Source organism: Hyposmocoma kahamanoa, unplaced genomic scaffold, assembly GCF_003589595.1.
Source record: "Hyposmocoma kahamanoa isolate Upper Pololo Valley unplaced genomic scaffold, ASM358959v1 190, whole genome shotgun sequence".
Lineage (NCBI taxonomy): Eukaryota > Metazoa > Arthropoda > Insecta > Lepidoptera > Cosmopterigidae > Hyposmocoma > Hyposmocoma kahamanoa.
Window position 1 is genome coordinate 182,520 of NW_020653718.1, and position 18,844 is coordinate 201,363.

The window sequence follows — 18,844 nt, forward strand, 5'->3', positions numbered from 1 at the left end:
CTCTCTCTCTCTCTCTCTCTCTCTCTCTCTCTCTCTCTCTCTCTCTCATACCCAATAGCGAATACACGTAGCCATGTGAAGTGCGCACAACTTGTTCGCTCCGTCAGTTAGTATTATAACAAAATGTAATTAATTATACTGGTAAACTTACCAGACAAAACATGAACTCTAGTTGTACCGGGTGGTGCGTTATTTGGGCCGCAAGTGTACAAGCCTGCGTCGTTGCCTGTAGCTCGCTGAACCAATAGTCGACTTTTGCTTACTATTCCTTTTTCTGTCACCAAGGAGATTCCACCTCTTGCCGAGTCGAAGTTTATTACCTGTTGAAAATAAAGTTTAACATTTATTTTATTGAATATCAAGTTCTATTAACTACTATAATATTTTTTTCTTTCGTGACAATACAATAGTTTGATATTATTATTGAAATAAAGATAGCAAACACAAAGAAAAATTCCTACGATCTTACTCGATAATCAGCAGGCAACAGACGCTGTTTCGAATTCAAACAAAACGAAGGCTTTTTTTTTAATATTTTTGTATTGTTCAATCGTTGTATCAATAAATTTAACATAAAATAAAATAGACATTCATGACAACACTAAAAAAAATTTTTTAATGTAGGAACGTTACAACACCACAACACATACGTATGTAAACAAGAAATTAATAATACTTAGTACAAACAAAACAAAATTGAAAGAATTAAAAACGAAAATAAAAAATACAAAAACAATAAAAAACGAAATAAAGTAAAGCAAACCACGCAAAAAACAATTAACAAAATATAACTTTTAATAAACAGTATACATATGTAGTTGCATGTGTGAGAAAGGTTAAACAAAAAACTATAAGGGATGGTAAAGACTTATAAGGAAGATCATTGGGATAATGATGATGGGTTTGCTGAGTCTGTACTAACAAATGCGTCCCATTCCCTGACATCAAACCACGAAACTGACCTATCCCTTATTAAAAAAACCATAACTCAAAAAAATTCAACCTGTAGTGGTAGTCCTGGGTGTATATAACACATAAAACAATTTGCAAGCATAAAAAACAATCAAGAAATGTGGAATCATTTCAAACAAACAAGCTAAATGACACAGTTCTTTTAAAATCTTACGTACAGTAAAACTATCCTCTATTATTCATTTTATGCCTTCTGCGCGCCAGTAAAAACTGTTAATGACCCTCATTCATTCAAATGAATCAGTTTTGCTTTATGAGTTTTGGCAACTAGCCTGACATAGTGCAGTTTTTAAATCAATTTAACCATTTAGTATCTACAAATTGCCAGAAACATTACTATCATTTAAACTATGTTCAATATGAAACCTAATACTGTTAAATTTCCAATTCGAATATCCAGTGAAGTTTAGGTGTATGAAAGCACTTTACACGCTGCTCAAATGTTAGCTTCTGAAGCTCTAGTTAATGATGTCTAATGAGCTTTAATTGATTATCCAAAGCTTTTTAATTTAATGGAATGGAACTTTTGCCATGCTCAGCATTTCCCTTATGATGCAATCTAGATCTTTCAAGGTCAAACAGTCATATCTAGGTAAGCAAGTACCATCTTTGTCTCATCGGCATAGAGTTTTTGGCAATAGAGATACTTGTCAAAGAATTGCTGATGCCATACACCTATTTTCTAACACTATGTAGTAATGTGAGCATTACGGCGTTCCAGTTTTGAAGGTGAAACCATAGGCAGATGAAACTTGTCAATTTTTGTCTCTCGCTGACGGACGCAGTGAAATTTTAAGTTTAACCGTTTAAGTTAACCTCTAAGTAGCACTGCAACTGTTATGAGTGCCATAATACATACATACCGTACGCATCAAGGGCATGACTTGTTCATCCGTCATTTGATTATGTAAATAAAAAAAAATTTGGATACGTAAATTTTATAGCGATAACTTGGTAGAGTTAGAGAGAATTATTTTTACTATACAATCACCCACATTTTTAATAGTAACTAAGGTAATGGTTAACTTGAGAAGTGGTCCTTTTTAATTGTGGTCATTTCTCATAGTGGCCCTAAACCGCTGAAAGGGGTCATATATCTTTATTTACATCTTCACTTTCTCAAAGATCGGATTGTGAAGAAACGCAAGAAACGAAGATATGCCATCTGGTAGTCGAATGTTTTACTACTGACAAACATAATAATAAATGCATTCTCGTACAAGTAACCGTTAATTAAAACATTCAATGATTCTATAGGTTTTTCAAACACTTAACAAAAACCAAGAAATCCTAAAAGCTAAGATCAAAAATCCAAACTCAATAACTACTTAAGTCATTTCCGAAGCGGTTCTAACTTGGGTATAGGTAATTTAAAGCATTGATAAACGAGCTTGGGTTTATCGTGATCTAAATATCACGGAACACTCAATCTACGTCAATCTGATGTGAATAATTACGGTCTGCATAAATTGATTTGCTTTGCGGACAGCTTTGAAAATAAGTACCTTTACAACGTAGTTTTAGAAATCTTCCCTTTATTAAAATTAATTTTAGGTTTTTTGTTCTTTGTCTAATCAAAAATTACCGTTTATTATGGCTAGGTCAACTGCCTTTTTTATTTTTACTTAAATATAGAGTGACGGATATGTGGGATCACTGCACTGTGACCTTCACCCTGAGACATAAAGTTGACAATTCCTGTATGCCTGATATTTCATCAGCACCATTACCCTTCAAAGTCGGAACATTGCTGTTTTAGAAATATGTAGGTATATTGGCAGTACCTCCCCGGACGAACCTAGCAATCACATCAATAATCTGGTGACTAACTTGGGAATGACTTTGTGTAATAGACAGTTCATCGAAATTGGACCTATGTCATTACCGGAAGATCCGCCTCACAACAACTATAACTTTCTAAAAGTTCCTAAATTGTATTCATCAAAAATCAAATATTCATTTAGCACCCAGATTTCTAATAGCTTGGGCACCGTAGTCATTAAATAAGGAAAGTCCTTAGTATTATCGACAAAGGGCACTCAAATTTCTAAAAGGAGTGCTCCAGGCCGTATTACCGGGTCCGTTCGACATATACATTCAAATAATATAATAAATCTGTAGCAAAACGTAATAACATAAAAGATTACTTACATTTTTATTGAAATGATATTCAATTATTTTAATGTGAAATTACTATTGGTATTAAAATAAATTAGTATAGCGTTCGGCACGGTATGCTAGAAGACGTCGTTTTGAATCCGGCTGGATCGAAGGATTTTTTCTGAGTGTTCGATCTTTGTATCAAAAATTATAAAACATTACTATTTTTTATGCATAATATCAAAATCAATCGAAAGATATTGTGTCTTTGCATAAGCTTGGGTCTTTTCGATCCAAGTTCATGATTTGTTGAGCCCGTGAACTTTAAACTATAATAATTTATCAGGAAAATCACTACCCTAACCTCGACATCAATTTCCAGAACGTATGTACTAAATGTCATTGAGTTTGATTAATTAATACCAAAAATAGTATAAAACTAATTATTTCACCCTCAGAAATGTTATATACTATCAAACAGAAATAAGATTGTGATATTCAATAGATCGATTTTACTCCGAGTAGACAAAATTATAAATTCTTGAATTATATTTTGAGATTGCTGAAGAGGAGTAGTAGTTAACTGAGAGAACGGTTGCTTCTTAATTGAGAGGTCAGTGGTTCGAATTTCTGTCGCGTCATTATACTAACGACTTTAAAAATTACATACATAAGTTATTTAGTAAGTAGGACGACCTCTCGCTAAGGGTGTAACCACATCAATCAATCTATAGTCAATCGATGCCATCAATCATTCGATCCTCGACATCGACATCCTGGTTGTACGGATCGGGCGAGATCTCTCTCCGCCAGGCATAGTAGCGGCTATGTTGGCGGATCAAGAGTCCCATGAGGCAGTGGTCTTCTCCTGTGAAGCAGTGATGCTTCAGAAAGAGGTCGCCATGCATGATCGGGAGAGGGCCGATCCCGCTCGGCGGCGGCGCACCTTCGCGGCTGCGGGCGATCGGAGCGGGGGCTTCGTTCGCCAGTAAGTTAGGTAGCCGCGAGAAGGACGACGGGGAGGTGTGGCCCGCTTCGTCCTGAGGAGAGAAGGGGGAGGACGTAGCTCCTCCTAGGTGCTGGGGGGGTTCCGGTGCGAAAAGCCGATCCCGGATCCTTCCCACTAGAGCACTCGAGAACGCTACCGTGGGGTTGTCGCCGGTAGAAGTCCGGCCTCCCGCTGCCCCTGCGGCGGAGAGGTATCCTAGGAGGATTTTCCCAAGCAAAAAAAAAAAAGGTATCTTCGCTACAGAACATGTACACTTATATTAAGGTGTCTTTGTACTAGCGTTTACAGCGTGCAGCCAAGTGTCCTGTCCAGTGGAAGAGCTGCTATTTGTAGTAACCGTCTGGTTGGTCGTCGTGGTGGTATTTAAATGCGCCAAGGAGGTTTTTGCTAAAGCTTTAGAGCGCTAAAGCGGCGGCTGTACACATTTGGAGGTTTGTTTATGACACAACATTATCCCGAAAGTACCGCATCCACAAATTAAATTAAACAAAAACGCTTGTAGTTGGGATCGTGCGTAGAAAATTAGCCGATTATCATTTTATATATACTAATTAAGATGTTTATTTCAATGAATTAAGATGATGTATATGTAATGTAATTAATGTATTATCTATCATTCAGTCCTCTGCTCAGCGTGCCTTTTAATTCGTTCCACGATTTGAAAAGTCGTTCTGCTTTTAAGCACGGCGGTGCCGGTCTGACTGCGCCTCGCCACAATCAGCTGCTGCAAGAGTGTCCAGCCGAGTATCACCGCGTTTTCGTCAACGTCTTCGATGAATTTATTTACGCTATACATCTTGTCCTGGGCACTGTATTTCTGTATGAGCTCGTCTACATATTGCAGGCTGCCGCCTTCTCTAACTTCGTGTCCCGTCATCACAGGTGGTGCCAGTGATGTTGTAAGTTGATCTAGGTGCCTTTGTCATATCTACCTCAAACTGAGACCAACGCCTCAATTTCAGTATCAGTGCCTTCGCCACATTTCCAATTCGAAACCCCTCTGTCACCATTTCGGACCTCGTCTTGTCCGTCGACATTTCTTTGGGGTACTGTTTCTTGTTGCTCCAAAGTTACCGTTTTGCTCCAAAAGCCTCCAGAAACTCGTCTTCGTCCTTTATTTCGGCCGCCTATCGGGCACTTAGGAGCGACTGCTGTGCACTTTTTAGCCTTGTGGCCTTTCTGGCCACATGTGAAGCAGCAGTCGCTCCTGTCGTTTTCTGATGGGCACAGTCGTCAGACGTGCCCCGACTCCAGGCAGCGGTAACACCGCATAGGGCGGATCTCCAGGACCTCCACTTTTGCGAAGATCCAGTTTGATACGGCGATGCGTTTCGCTGCGTGAGCGACGGAGCTCTCCTGCTCGTACGTCGCTCACTGGGCAGGCTCCGGTGCCCGCGACCGCTGCAGCAATCTGCTCCGGGGTAACGACCTCATCGAGGCCCGTCACCCTGATCTCTCCGTACTTGACTGAACGCGCAATATGCACGGCCAAGTCCAATAGAGCCTTTCTCGTCTTTTCTATTAAGGCCGCGGCCTTGGAAGTACTGTCAAGACCGGGGACCTCTATTATTATGCCCCCGGTCTGTACACGCTTAATGGGCACTCCCGGTAGTTTAACCCACTCTTTAGTGGCGGTCATGACTGCGGCATAGCTCAGTGATGAGCCATCCGGCACCGTCACCGTTATGGCGGCAGTGGTTGGAGGCCTCGGAGGTGTGGTGGTTGGATTCTATAAGAGCCTCAATGCTCTTAAATAGACGCCTCTCCCAGTCGCTTCCGACTTGAGACGGCTTTGCGGCCTTCGACACCTGCTTTCCGCGGATCTGTGACGCAGCCGAGGTCGCCGCGGGTTTACGGCTCGGCCTTGTCGCCAGAACCATCGTCGCGAACCCGCAATTTGAAATCACCGCCAATATTGTCGCCGGTCCCCTCGGCGTCGGCATTGAGACCGTCGCGGGCCCACAGCCGTGTGTCGGTGAGGGTCCTGGGGTCTAATGGTCGGCCCGCTGGTGGAGGGAGCGAAGCTCTGCCCTCAAGCATTCTACCATAGCTGAAAGGCTGGAGAGCTGAGAACGCAGCTCTGCATTCTCTCTCTGCAGTCTCTCCACGTTGGCTCAGATGCACGACCAAGTTAGGCCAACTCCTCGCCGGCCACTTGAACGGTCCTCGCCGCCACCTTGAGGTGGCCCGAAGTATCAGCGCCACCTTCTCGACCGTGTCGAGGTGGTGCTTAATGCGCAAGCCGACCTCGGTCGTCGGGCCTCTATCTTCTTCAGCAGGTCGTCCTTGCTAGAAAGCGATAATTTGGACAGCGTATGCCGTGGAGCGACAGACGGATCCAAGACCGCTTCCTCGTCACCTGAGCCTTTCTGTTGCCTTCTCTTTGGGGCCGGTGTCTCCGCAGAAGGTGGCTTAGCCCGCTTTCTGGTCCGGCCGCGAGCCGACGCCTAGCGTAGACCACTACTACTAGCTACTGGCTACTGCAGACCACGGTGTCGTAGCGAATTTACAGCGTCAATTTTCAAGTCAAAGTTCACCAGTCTAGTGTAATGCAATTTGATATCATTGATACGTCGGTAAAATAATTGTTTAAGTAGAATTAGCCGTTGATCCTATTTGTTTAATGGATTTTTTTCGACTTTCTGCACGGAACAGTACCTCCAAATCTTATATTGGATTACAACATCATTCCGTATTTACCCCTCCTAGTATATATAAGACCGGGATATATACCCATTTGCCGGTATTGAAGAGGGTCGGTTAATTGTGTTATTCTTATCTATGAAGATAACAGACCTCAAGAGGGCGCTTCGTTCCCCGAATATATCGATACAAGATTGGGTGACTGAATGACGAGGGTTGTTCACACCTTTTACAAAAACCATTTTGAAAATCAGGGTAAAACCTTATGTTTTGTTTTATTATTTTATTTATATACACAATTGGTTAGTATACAATATCAATAGGTGATAATATTTCTTGTATTTTTTTTTTGTAGTGTGTGTAGACTAAGCTTTTCACTGCTTTCTCGTATCAGTTTGTTTATTTTTTTCATCATTGTCCTCATCATCAGGTTGCACACATCCACTGTTGGACATAAGAGTTCCCCTGAGCACGCCCAAACCCCCTGGTCCTGTGCCGCCCACATCGATTTTTGTAATATATATTATCAACGTGAGCAAAGGTCGTATTTAACTGTCTTTTCTCTAAATATTCATCACTGGTTTTGTATTGTTTATTCCTGGTTACTTTTGTGTTTTCTTTAGAAGTACAAAACCTTCTTAGAGAAACAACAAGTCTTGCGGAATTAAGTGAACAAACCTGTTATTTGAACCTTTATAATTCAAAAGCGGTTTAATGTGGCTCATCCTAATCCAGGTCCACTCGAAAGATTTAACACACATAGAAGATAAACATAACTGTATGTAGGTAACATACGTATATATACGATTTACTAGATTGATTGTCTTGTGAACTTAAAACAATGTCGGTATTGTCTAACTTTTTCACGATTAGTTGGGAAATAATGACCCTAATTATCTACCACTCTTCTTGCACAAATGAAATGATATCACGAAGATTATTTGTCATTATAGGATGTTACCAAAGAACTAACGAGGGAAAAGCTTTCCTCATTTATAAGGATGAAATTGTATGAAGAACAATATTATTAACAGTAAAATCACACAGCCCAAAAAATAAAATTGGTTATTAAGAAAAATGCTTTCTTAAGGTCGCTTCCCACCATCCATAATATAGGGTTTTCCAAAAAGAACATAACAATTTTGTATTTCAATAAAATACAAAATAATTGAGACATCGAGCTGAAATTTATTCCAGATGCAGTATATAATTAACCGACTTCAAAAAAGGAGGAGGTTCTCAATTCGACTGTATGTTCTTTTTCTTTTTTTTTGTATGTATGTTACGCGACAACCCCGGTATTTGTGAACCGATTTTCATGATTCTTTTTTTGTTGGAAAGGGGGTACTTCCATAGCGGTCCCATTTCATTTTGAAGAAAATCATTCACCTAGAAGGGTGGCTGTTCACGCATGAAGATTCATTTTTATAAATAGCGCCTAACTTTAATTTAGGAGCAATTACTTTAATAGTTGATTTTGCTATTTCTCCAATTAAAGGCGTTTTTCTCTCAATATACTTTGAGTAGTGAGAACCTATATTTATTATCTCCAGTGTTAAGTCCTGTATAGATAGTGGCGAACTACGTAATTCCACGTACTTTTGAGGTCGGTTTTTTTAGTACTCTGCACTGAGATTATTATGTTATATTTAAGAATGGAATTCGATCTCATTCTTATGACCACTGCGAGCACTTTTGCAGCGGTCACACGGCTGGTCAAACAATCGATCTACTGAAGAGGAAGTTCGATAATCGTGTAATCTCGCGACACGGTCCAGTTATATGACCACCTCGCTTATACGATCTAACGCCGTTAGATTACCTTTTATGGAGTTATATCGTTGGTTTATGGCAACAAGTCAACAACGTGAAATGGGCTCAGGAATAATATCAAATGCGAAATTGCCAACGTTTCGGCCGATATGTGTGGAAGAGTGGTAGAAAATGGTCGCGGTTGTCTAATGAACGAGATCGAATTCTGTTCTTAAATGTAACATGTGTACTCCACATGAAATAAATTTCAACTTGATATCTCAAGTATTCTGTGTTTTATTGTAATACAAAACTGTCTCGTCTCTTGGAAAACACGATATTAAGAATTACCGCATACGAGCTCGCACGCGCGCACTATGGAAAAAGACTTGACAGTGGTAACACAGATATATCCGTAGTGGTGCGTCGTATCCGCTGTGAATCGATAACTTCAAAGGTACGGTGCGAAACATCCATTCGACGTACACCAAAGTTGTTTTTTTTTCTTTACTTTGTTTCAATTTAAGCAATTATATAACGATTATGACGGACTAATAAACACTATGAAAGCTGCAGCTGCAATGGGACATTCTCGTTCACTACGTAATTTGGAATGACATCGAGTCACGCATCCATACAGTCAGACACGAATCGTCGAAAAAGCCTCTTTGCGGTGCGTGATCGTACGTGGTCGTCTATTGTTCGTGGTATCTATCATCGGTAAAATCGCACATCGTGGGAAAGCAACGATGGTTTACTCGTTCTTAACTTTCATTATTATTACTTTATAATCAGCTATAGTCTATCTTGCTTGAAGATGGAATAAAATGACAGTTAATTGCGCAAAATTGTCCTCTTACAAGCAGTGGTGATTGAAATCGATAAATATTCTATCGACATACATACTGAATTTAGAACTCTAGGTCTATTAAAAATATAAAGACATTTTTGGTAAAATTTTATCTTTTTCTTTACAATCTATCGATAAAACTGTAGACAACGACTACATGACTTTTTTTAAGCCAGCAACCCTGCAAATGTCATTTTACTCTGTCTTCAAAGAAGACATACTAAGACTATAAACAAAGTGGAATACGAATCATCGCCTATCTTGCTCCATTCGTCATTACGTCAGGCGATTAGTACAAAAAACGCCGGCGTTAAAAAAGTCACAACAAATGTGAATTAGATCAAAAGCTTTCATTGGAACCATTTTTGAAAAGACGCAAAAGAAAATTAATAAAAATTATTATTATTAATTTTTTACCTCTACATTTTAAATGTAAAGCCGATTCGCAGTTTAAAAAGAAGTACCTGTTCACCAAAAGTCCAGGTGATGGAAGTAGGTGGCTCTGGAGTATGCTTCACGGTGCATGTTAGGTTGATGGTTGACCCGGCTTGGATGAATAGCTCTGGACCACTAGATATTATTGTTTCGGGTGCTGTGAACAAAATTAGCTTTGTCAATATTTTTAATAATAAATAGGTATCAATTGTAAACAATAGAAAAACATTTTTAAGAAATCTTTAAATTGAAATTTACGGTTTATGCAGAATTGCATGATATCATTACAGTATTATAGATTGTTTGTAATTATTAATCTAAGCTGTTTACTACAAATCGACTAACACATTTGTGCACCTGTCAAAAAAATACGCCATGAAAGCGTGAGCATAGTCAGCATGAACGAATTGATAACGAAGAGAGTATAGGTCAGTTTTATCAATTCTCGAAGGTTTCTTATTTAATTCCTGGCTCAATCAGTAATAAGGGTGTTCTCTGACGGCTATATTCCAGTTTACGTTGATTTGTGTAGAATAGATGCACGCTTGACCACAATCGCGCCAGTCAAACATTTTTTATGCGTAAGAATATGGGTGTTTTATTAACGATTAAGTTTAAATGGCCTTGCTCGTCGCTGTATGCTTAGTCCAGAATCATAGCATTCGGCAAAACTGTGATATTGTACACACGCCAACATATCAAGCTATACACTGACGTATCTTGTTTCGTTAGATTGGAGGCGATTTTCGAACAAAAATGTGTTGTCTGATGCGCCGTTGTCCGTACACAGCAGCGACGCCAACGCCGTAGGCGATCACATGATTACTTAGCATTGGGCGAGATTGTGGTCAAGCGTGCGTCTAATCTACTTAAAAAAAATAGACGTAAAGAATGTAACGTGCATAACGCGCTACTGCATTATGTCAGATAAATATTTAAAACAATGAAAATAACAACAGAAATATCTCTCAATCGAAATAAAAAAAAAATGGTTTGACGGTTTAACGGAGAGGAATGTCAATATTTAGAAAGTGATATTTCTGTCGGGTTTTGCATGAGAATTCCAAAATAGAGACTTAATAATAAAAAATCTCTCTTCTTCTTTAAGATCTTTTATAAATAATTATAATAAAATCTTTTATAAATATAAACCTTCGTGTTTTATGTACTTTATATTAAAAAAAAATTATTTCATTGGAATTCAAAGTTCACTTCTAATAGCCAAATTGAAACGTACTCATTCTTAATGCAAATTCCAGATTCAGAGTGAAAAGAACAAATAAGAAACTCAAGAGGTTGTTCTTTGTTAATAAGTAATTTGATCACATTTCTGAGAGAACATTTTTTTTTAAGATACTAGTGATGGGACGAACAAGTTATGCGCATAATAGTATACGATACGCCTGTCTTTAACAGTTGCATTGCCACTCGGAACTTTAAATCGCAAAGATCTGAAGTACACTGCCTCTGCGCCCATCATTCGGAGACATAACTTGAAAAGTCCCATGTGCCTGTAATTTCACCAGCACGCCTACAAACGTATTAACATATTATGATTATAGGAGCAGCAAAGAAGAAATATGCCGGTGATTTTCCTCTTCAACCTCGTAAATGCCAATTTTTGTACAACAACAGGAAACTTATTATGAAAGCGTGGGTATACATTGCCACTAATAATAAATAATTGATGACTTTCTGAATCTCTGATCTTGAATTGACCTTTCATAAACAAGTTTACTGTTCTTACCATAAACAACAATTACAAAAATGTACTGTTACTCCGGTGCACCAAATCCAATTTCTTTAATTTTATCCCTTAGAGTTTGCTCAACAGCACGCTTCTGCTGGACAACAATTTAATAAGATTCTATCTAGTTATGTTTGGATTTTATACAGTAAAATTTTATATTGAAATCATCTAAAGCTCCTTGCAGCATAATGTTTTCGATGTAGATAAATTCTTTGTTTTTAGTTGAACGATTTCCTCCAGATCTAAACTTGTCTTCGACCAGCAACAGAGTAACATTTTCTATATATAGTTATCATAGTACGCGACAATATGAATATTATATTAATCATAATTCCCTGTGTACATTATATTATTAGGGTCTTGTACCGCTTTACAATAAACTCAGGTGACTGAGTGATTTATTCCAATACAACCTAACAGGTTGGTTGACTAAAGTTATTGAGTTCTTTTTTTTTTTAAAGACTAAGTGCGCATTTAATTTTGATCTCCATTTCGTCTGAAGGAAAGTGATGCTGACGATAGAGCATGTACACCCAAGAGTGATTACACAAGGCTACTTTCAGCAGCATCGATGCAATCGCTTATAAATCACAAGCATTGCTGCCTAAAGACGCGCGCGTGTGTAACCGTTCTAAGAGCGATGTCACACGAATGCAGCCGGTGCGTTGCGTTCTCGCAGCAGCCGCGATACTTATTTACTCACCGCAACACCCCTCCCCGCTTCGTCCTCTAGCCTCTTTGTCAATTACGCATGCGTTCCGTCGTCTCACGCCGTTTCATCGCACGTATTACAAGTGCACATCATGTGGCATCGCTCTAAAAAACCCTATTCACATTCGAATTGAAAAGGTCTAAGGGAAAGCGTTCAGCGAACAAGATTCTTAGGTTTTCATTATTGTTACACATTGGAAACGAAACTGTTTTTTCCGGTCTAAATCGCGTATATTTGTAGTTTCAAACAAACCAACGGTTTCTGACTCTCTACGGGTCTCGTCTCATGTTCACGGCTGACTGAGATGGGAAAGCATCTCCCAATTAATGTTAGACTTAACTGTTTCATTTATAAAGACTAAATTTAGTTTACTTCTTATAAGTTTGATGCCGTCTAAATACAACGCAATATCGAGATACAATCATAGGAATCCATTTTGTAAGAATAAAAAATCTTGCTTTTTGATATAAACACTTTGTTGTTTTATTTGTCGACTCTCCTTCGATTGTTGCACGTATCAAGGTTCCAGAAGCATAACTTAGATATCAAAGCGAAGCTATCCAAGTGGAACATTGAACACGACAAATCAACAAAATTGTCAACTAGACTAAGCAGAAACGTTAAGTAACATCTTCGTAGGTACGATTCACATGAATCCTTAGAGACGTTGAGAAACTTTCTTAAGGTAATATTTTTTTCTTATACTTTTAGATATATCTGTCTACTTCAGTACTCTGTTGATGGAGTAGATGCTTGCCTACCTATGTATATTAATCGCATTACATTAAGATAACATATTTATGTCGTTGCCATATTTTGTCGCCCCACCTTATTCATCCTTAGGCGCTATATTCTTGCGAAAATATGGTTTAGGTAAACGTACAGCATACATATTTATGGATATATGTTATGGATATTATTAGAAAAGTAGTTTTGTTTTATTTTATTTATGATAACAACATCCATTACCAGCCAATTCACGCTGTCCATCACTGACAATGTTTTTTAATGATGATAATAAAAATATTTTCTTTCACCGCTGTATCCGTTAACCAAAAGGTAAAATAGAAGGAAAGAAGAAAAAAAAAGCATTTGAATAAATACATAAACAAATGTACATGAACAAAACATGAAAATAAAGTAGGCGGGCTTTATTAGCACTTAAATAAATAATTAAAAATATTACAAAGTTATACGTTCCTATCCTAAAATATAACACTTAAACAATTTATAAATCTATTTATTTACATAATAAGTAATTTACATTTGAATAAAGTAGATAAACTATAATCACATAAAATACCTTAATAAACAAGTACCCACTTTATGGGACCGATATTTCTGGCCAAATACCCACCAAGTACAGTGCTTAATATTATTACATCCCGACGTCACAGGCATCGGTTGTTATCCAGGGCACATTATTACAGCCGGTCGTCACCGGCATCGGTTGTTGCCTAGGGAACATCATTACACCCGGATGTCACAGGCATCGGTTGTTGCACAGGGAACATCATTACATCCGGACGTCATCGGCATCGGTTGTTGCCCATCAGACTCAAAGGATATGTCAATGATGGACATATTCGCATGACAAAGCCTATGGTCTATTATCTATGTAGTTTATGAGAGATGTGAATTGCATTTTGTCATCAAGAAGTACACATAGCCACTTTCCAATATGATACTGTTATTTGTATAACATATGAGTAGATTATTCAAATCATGTTAAAGGAGATTACAGTCAGCAGTAAAAGACATTTGTTGTTGACAAGAAAATGTTCATCATCTGCACACAGTAGGTGACGATCTGGTCTTTATGGTACTCAAAGATAAGTCGGATAAACAGTCGGACTGTGCATTTGATGAAAGAATGTTAACAGTAGCGTATACATAATATACATTTTGCAATTAAAAACGTATACTTAAAGTTAAAAATGCGTTGGAAGGCATAGAACATAAGATAAGTCTGACTTAAACCTTCTGCGCCTATGTGATTGCGGCGGATCTTTCTACATTTATCCTTTAATCCATAACCTGCTTTTTCATGTGGTGGAACTAGGTACGTTGACATTTAGCAAGCCAGGTTCTGCACTAACAAAGAATCCTATCTTTAGCATATTAATATTGTATAAGATTGTGCAATCAAGCCATTGAATAGGCAAATGATTCGCCTACTTTAAATTGAATGGTTGCCTACTTTAAATTTAAAAATTCCTAATAAAAATACAAAACAAAGGCAGTGATACCAGATGGATTCTCCGTCTAAACATAATCTTTCTACCCGAGAAAGACTGCAGGTGAATTTCGGATTGCCGGGTGAACTGAGAATTATCTAAAGCCTTTTGGATAAAGTAGCTATAAAAGGGACGTATATGGGTTAATTCCAATAGATAGCGTTGTATTATAAAAACTAATAAAATATCACAACTCACCGACAATATTCAGATAAACAGGCATTCCAATAGGCGGTGTTGTAGAGATCTGACACTCATACTGTCCAGAGTCGCGCCGCTGTGGGCTGCGTATGCGCAGCTCCCACTCTTCGGAGCGCGGCTTGTGCTGCGCCTCGAAGCGCTGATCCGATGTGTATGTGTACCGCCCCACCGTCAGTAAGTGGATATCACGGTGACGCACCCATGATACCTGGTGATAGATAGATAAATAAATAACATGATATTAAATACACAACATATTTTATTAGTAGTTAGTAGCAATAAAGTTCCTTTTGAAAGACATCGTCCAGGTACTGCCACCTTACCTATTTCTGCCGCCAAGCAGTAATGTCAGTAATACGGTGTTCCTGTTTTGAAAGGTAAGGGTGCTGGTGAAATTAACGCACACACACACACACACACACAAACATAGCCCCGCACTAGGGAAACCCTGTGTCGCGGGTACCATGGACACATATAGACAATCACACATTACACCCAAACTCACGAGAGAAATATATGTAGGCTATACAAATACTTCTCACGTCCCGGGAATCGAACATGGGACCTTTGCGTGGCAGTCTGGCATGGTCACCGTTCGGTCACGGAGGCAGTTTAATTACACGCATATGAGACTTGTCAACTTATGTTTCAGGGTGACAGGCGCAGTGGCAGTGTCCCTCAGATCTTTGTGATTTTAAGCTCTGAGTGGCACTGCAACTGTTGTGGACAGGCGTGTAGCTTACCATTCGCGCACGGTTTGTTCGTCCCGTCACTTGATATTATGAAAAAAAAAATGTACTGAAATAGGTGGCAGTATTGTGGAATAGGTGCTCAGTGTATTGTTTATTATCTGTCAGAACTTTAGCGTCGCGAGCAGACATTTTCGCACTCAGGGACTGTTTGTTCGGCTGCAACGTTGAATGAAAAATAAATAGTTCATATTGTTATCCTGTCCCTAACAGAATCAACACAACAATACTCGTACAAGTTTAAAATAAAATTTTGTTCATTCGTCGATTTGATATCTCTCAGATAACGAGTATTCTGCTTAAATGTAACACATTTTTTTTTAATGTTTCATAATAATAATAACGCATACGCTCATGGCCCCGCACTAGGGAAACCCTATATCGCGGTGGCCATGGACACGCCATAGACAAAAATAAATTAATGCAAAACTCACGAGATAAATAAATGTAGGCCACACAAACATTTCTACCGGCCTGGGAAACAAACCTGGGACTCTAACCAGCATCCGTAGCCACACCAGCACCACCGCTCTTATCGACTGAGCTACAGACCGTCAGAAGCATAGGTCAGAAGTTGCCCCCAAATAACATCATGTGTATTAATAATAAAATCATTTTCATTTTGTGATAACGCAATCGCAAAAACATTAATACCCAATAAAATAGTTACACTTTCATTTACAACTTCAAAACATTTGTTATATCTTTAATACACTACCATAGTTCACTTATAAAAAATGTAGTACAAAATTTAATACAATAATTTCGGGATTTCAGATGGACGTATTACCCACACTACGGATATTTTTACTTCTATGAAGTTCAGGTATAAAGTATGGGTCTCATAAGAAGGCTCAAGGTCACTCGGTATTTCCCTACGTGATAGAATCAGAAATGAGGAAATCCGTAGGAGAACTAAGGTAACCGACACAGCTCGAAGAATTGTTTAGCTGAAGTGGCAGTGGGCCGGGCACATAGCTTAGAGAACCGACGGCCGTTGGGGTGGAAAGGTTCTTCAATGGCGACCGCGCACCGGACGACGCTGAGCGGGTAGGCCCACCATCAGGTGAACCGGCGATCTGGTAAAGGTCGCGGGAAGTCGATGGATGCGCGCAGCGCAGGACCGAACGTCGTGGAGATCGTTGGGGGAAGCCTATGCCCAGCAGTGGGCGTCGTATGGCTGAATCATGATGATGATGATGTACAGTCGATTCCGTATGATACTTGAACCTCTAGCCGACTTTTTGATTATAAGAGCCTCCTTACGCATTCACCACTGCCTCTGTGGCCGAGCGGTTATCATGCTGAGTTCCCGGGTTCCATATTCATATTCGTATGGCTTACATATATTTTTGTCTTGAGTTCGGGTGTATTAGTAGTTGTGTATGTGTCTATGTCTATGGCAACCGCGATACAGGGATTTTCTAGTGTGAGGCTGTTTAAAAAAACAGCAAAGGTATTTCAGATTTTTGGTTGAAATTTGTATTTTTGTAACGGAATTAATGTTCAAATTGGCTCAAGAAGGTTCTTCTAATGTCGTTCACTAAAAATGCAATAAGGAAGTCACACCAAAATGAATTTTACGGCTTATAGATTAAAGGTTTGATTTGATTTGATTTGATTAAAGTTTGTTTACAACCTTTCTTTACACTGATTTACTCAGAACCAAATAGACGGTTAGCGGGTCAGGTATATTGGGGCTTCGACTGTACATATTCTGAATATTCTGATCTCTGTTTATTAGGCAAAGTATTGTACTAGTGCATATTTACAAAATAATAGTAACAACAACTCTACTGTCCGGAAAATTAATCTTGAATAATACGTTCCTCAAGGCTTTCCCCAACACAAGCACACATTTGATTAATGGGAGAACCTGATCTAGCATTGTTGAATCAAATTGAGAAATAAATAAATTATTCTAATTTTTACGTTCCTCAAGCACAATCGTTAATGTCATATTATATTTATCTCATAATGCATTTGTGGGCCCATTAAGACCATTTCGTTGAATTTGGACGTTTACGAGGCTTTTAAGCGCACAAATATACCTTCTTTATGATCTGTGGACGATTTAAACTCCTAACGGTTTTTTTCTAGTGCACTGTTTTTCTACATATTATGCATAATTAATGTTCGGCGAAATAATAATGTAATTATCAAAGAAAATTTGTAGAAGGTAAAGACATAAAATCTAAAAAAAACTATTAACATGGCGTTGAAGAAAATATAAAAAATGTCTACCTATTTCTTATTAACTAGAGGGATCTGTCCAGGTCATCTAGTTTAGCATCAGTTTAGAAAGGTCTGTTTCCTAATTGCATCTGCACATCGATAGTGGCACAAGGCCAGTCGTCAAACGAAAAAGACAATACATAGTTCTGCGTTGACGAATTTTCTACATCAAAGAACTGGTATTTTGGGCTGTGTATTTTGAACTTTGATATCAGTTTACAGCAGACGTAAATAAAGCTTTCTAGAAGAACATCTGCGTACATTTCTGGCATCCAGTTGTTTGTCGAAAAAAAATTTTAAATTTTTAAAAATTTTTAGTGATAAAATTGTCTAATTTTATCGCTGTGAAACTTAACCTTAGCAGCTACAACAACTTTTTTGAATATTTTTGAATAAATTGTAACATTATCTATGAAATTGGAATTAGTATTATAAGTTTTCATAGCATATAGCTCATACAAACGAGACCTACTCTTATGAAAACCTACTGTTGCCCAGTCGTTGAATTTAGTCTCTGTATGGAAAGTTAATGTTTTCGATTTAAATATATTATCAAATTCATTTTTGACTAAACCAAATATCGCGCTATATAAACTATTTGGAACCTCGGGTATATGGGGTAGGGAATTTAAACTATTGCCGATATTATTTTGAAATCTAATGATTCGTTCTGTGGTAATCGGGCTGCAGAGAAATTGGTCTATCTTCTTGCTCATTTTACAATTAAAAGAAGCCAATTGGCCACTATGGTCTGATCTTAAGCAATTTATTATTGATTTAGACACTGCGTCTGTGTTACAAAAGATGTTATCAATACAAGTAGAAGAGGAGGCAGTGATGCGAGTTGGTTCTAAGAAAAGATTAATCAAGTTAAAACTTTTAAACAAATTAATTTCTCAAAGGTCATACTGAAAATCAGAGCTTATGTCCATTTTGCTAAATTCTATTGTGAGCTAGCGTCCTTGTGGCCACTACAATACAAACACTAAGTCTCATCATCACCATCAATATAAACTAAGACCCGTCTCTAATACCTATCATTAAATTATAATTCCAACCCCGTTATGTTATATTTTATTAAATGAGCAAATTTAACTTCAATTCGTCAAAATTTATTAATAATTCCCTCCAAGGGAATCTGCCTTACGAGTAAATGGTCGTGTGAATTAGTCTTGACGATTAGCAGTTTTATTTTCAAA

General features: G+C 38.3%; 1 protein-coding gene across 3 annotated transcripts in view; it reads right to left on the reverse strand.

The window, feature by feature from the left end:
- Positions 1-18,844, reverse strand: part of LOC113226356 (nectin-4-like) — a 100,988-nt gene that overhangs the window by 8,726 nt on the left and 73,418 nt on the right. For all 3 annotated transcript variants that reach the window (XM_026458946.1, XM_026458947.1, XM_026458945.1), the window contains exons 4-6: positions 14,659-14,869; positions 9,791-9,918; positions 152-320 (exon numbers count right to left, since the gene is read on the reverse strand). In XM_026458946.1, the coding sequence (XP_026314731.1) occupies positions 152-320; positions 9,791-9,918; positions 14,659-14,869 (508 nt within the window). The remainder of the gene's footprint in view (positions 1-151; positions 321-9,790; positions 9,919-14,658; positions 14,870-18,844) is intronic.